Genomic DNA, 2,633 nt, shown 5'->3' on the forward strand with positions numbered 1-2,633 from the left:
TTTTTTTTCTCCCATGTCCCCTGGGGGGCTCCGTAAAATACATACTGGCTATCCACACAAAACTGTTGCAAAACATAACAAAGAAAAGAGAAGAAAGCTGTAAACTGGCTAAAACTCACAGTAGCTCACAGTGAGATGGCAAAGAAAAGCATTCAATATAAATTTGACTGATTCAGGGTGTGCAGAGCTTATTCAGTGTTAGACTCCAAGTGGACAGAAATGTTTTGCTTCACAAAAAGGTTTACTTTAATTTGACTGAGGTGCTAGTTTCATTTGGGGAAACCTGCATTCATGTGAATGAAGAAGTCACTTGGATGAGTGATGAAATGTTTCCCCCAGTGAAAACAGATGAACAGATGAACAGAATCAACGTTCTGGGTTTTAATTTTATCATTATATCTTTACTTCAAGTTCAGCTCAGCGACAAAATCCATGAAAGGAATACTTTGACGTTGACAAAGTGAAAACTAAATCAATGATAGAAGGATTACAATAAAATCTGGTAAGTGTGTTGTAATTAATATTAATATGCAGAAAACAAATAAGCAAGAGCATTAGTTCAATAGGGAAAACAGAAGTCACTGATAATCAAACATAAGTGTGTGTTTCTTTATTTAATGTTACTAATACACATTTTAATACAGAACAGTAGATGGCAGTGTGAGACTATACTATACTACTATATTACTCTACTACCAACACTTCAGTGATGTTCATGTTTTTATTTGAACAGGCTAAAAATTGCCCTTTCTAGTTGTTTGATTTCTTTAAAAATCCTCCTGCCAGCATCGGCGACTACTTCACCGATTCTTATCAGATGATATAATGGATTAAACTTCTCAGCTTCATCTCTGGCCTTGTTTTCACACCAGGACTGAACCTTGCGTCTTTCTTCCTCCAGTTCTCTCTCACACTTCTCCTTTAACTTCTTCATCTCCCATTCTTTGTCCTCCCTCTCTGCCTCTCTCTCCTCCATCTCTCTCTTTCTCTCCTCATTCATCTTCTCCTCTCTTTCCTTCCTCTCCCTCTCTCTCTCAGCCTGGAGTTGTTCATTGTATTTCTGCATCTCTTTCTTATATCTTTCCCGTATTTCTCTCTCAACCTTCTCCTTTTCTTTCTGTATTTCTTCTTCTTTCTCTCTCAGGATGCGTTGTTTCTCCTCTTCAATCGCCCTCTCAGCCTCTTGGAACATCTCATTGGTGTAGTGGCTTCCTCCGTTCTTCTGGACTATCTCTCTGATCTTCTGGATCAGCTCAGTGACCTGAGAGCTCTCCTTCAGTTTATTATTGAAGACGTGGTACTGACCGTTACATCTGGCCACGAGTTCCTGCAGGTCTGAGCTTTCTTCTAAGAACTCTTCAATAGTGGTGCCTTCAAGTTGGTCCCCATGGGTAAAGAGAACCATGCTGCATTTGTCTGCTGCGTGGCCAAAGATTGTTTGAATCCTTTGCACCGTCTGTTTTTCCTCTTCAGTGTATCTGCCCAGTCTGATGACCACCAAGAAGATATGAGGTCCTGGAGAAGCATAGGAGATGCACTGGCATACATCTTTAGTTGTTCTCTCCTTATCAACCCTGGTATCAAACAGGGTTGATAAGGGGCAGGGATAGGTAGAGTGGTGGCCCCATGATCGGAAGGTCGGAGGTTCGACTCCACTGAACGGCTACTCTGAGGTACCCCTGAGCAAGGTCCCTACACACTGCTCCCCGGGCGCTGCATTGGTGGCTGCCCACTGCTTCACTGGGTGAATGGGTTAAATGCAGAGGAACTATTTCCCTATGGGGACTAACACGCACACTTTACACACTTTACTTTACACAGCCCCGGGGTGTCAATGACAGCAACTTGCTGCCCATCCACTTTAACTTTGCCTTTTGAACACTCTACAGTCATAGATTTGGCACTGAACTTGAATTCAAAGCACTCACGACCCTGAATAGTGTTTCCAGTAGCACTCTTTCCAGTTCCAGTCTTTCCCACTACTACAATCCTGACCTCAACGTCCTTTGTCCTGCCAGGATCTGTGTAGAAAAATGAGAAATAATGAACTAGGATCTATATCAAGCTGTAAATACATTCTGAACATCAACTAAGTTTTGGCATAGATTTTTCTAGATTGCAAAAATTTGCAGATACCCAAGAAGATGTGTCACAACTATTAATTCTGTGAGGTCATAGTCATGATCAGTGATGTGTATGTATGTTATTAATTATTATTTAGATTGTTGGGTTTTTTTGGGTTTTTTTTTTAAATTTACCTCACATACATATAAAATCCTAAATCATAGGGTTGGGATTGGAGTTTAGGATTAGAGGGTTAAAAGTAGGGGTGGTTTTTTATGATCGATTCATCGATTAAAATCGATTCTGGCTTGGATAACGTAAAATCGATTCATTAAAATCCTGAATCGATTTTTTAATATAAATTTATTTTGCCCGAAATGCCAGAATCTCTGGTGACTTCTCACAAAATTTCAAGAACCACCAAACAGTTAAGACAGTAAATGAGAGCAGGTACAGGGATTCTTCACAAAGACTTAAACACACAGCGCGACCTGCGGATCAGAATCAGTTAGATGTCGCCTTTCTCACGGTCGGGGCTGAAAGCCGACAGCTCGCTGATTCTGATCTGT

At 40.8% G+C, this 2,633-nt stretch overlaps 1 protein-coding gene across 1 annotated transcript in view; it reads right to left on the bottom strand.

The window, feature by feature from the left end:
- Positions 1–1,018: 1,018 nt before the first annotated feature.
- LOC102207434 (GTPase IMAP family member 4-like) overlaps positions 1,019–2,633 on the bottom strand; it is a gene marked incomplete at its 3' end in the record, with an annotated part of 7,407 nt that continues 5,792 nt past the window's right edge. The window contains exons 2-4 of the mRNA XM_013913102.1: positions 1,823–2,021; positions 1,103–1,589; positions 1,019–1,066 (exon numbers count right to left, since the gene is read on the bottom strand). Coding sequence (XP_013768556.1) covers positions 1,019–1,066; positions 1,103–1,589; positions 1,823–2,021 — 734 coding nt within the window. The remainder of the gene's footprint in view (positions 1,067–1,102; positions 1,590–1,822; positions 2,022–2,633) is intronic.

Source organism: Pundamilia nyererei, unplaced genomic scaffold (genome assembly GCF_000239375.1).
Source record: "Pundamilia nyererei isolate P.nyererei 1_Seehausen unplaced genomic scaffold, PunNye1.0 scaffold00115, whole genome shotgun sequence".
NCBI lineage: Eukaryota > Metazoa > Chordata > Actinopteri > Cichliformes > Cichlidae > Pundamilia > Pundamilia nyererei.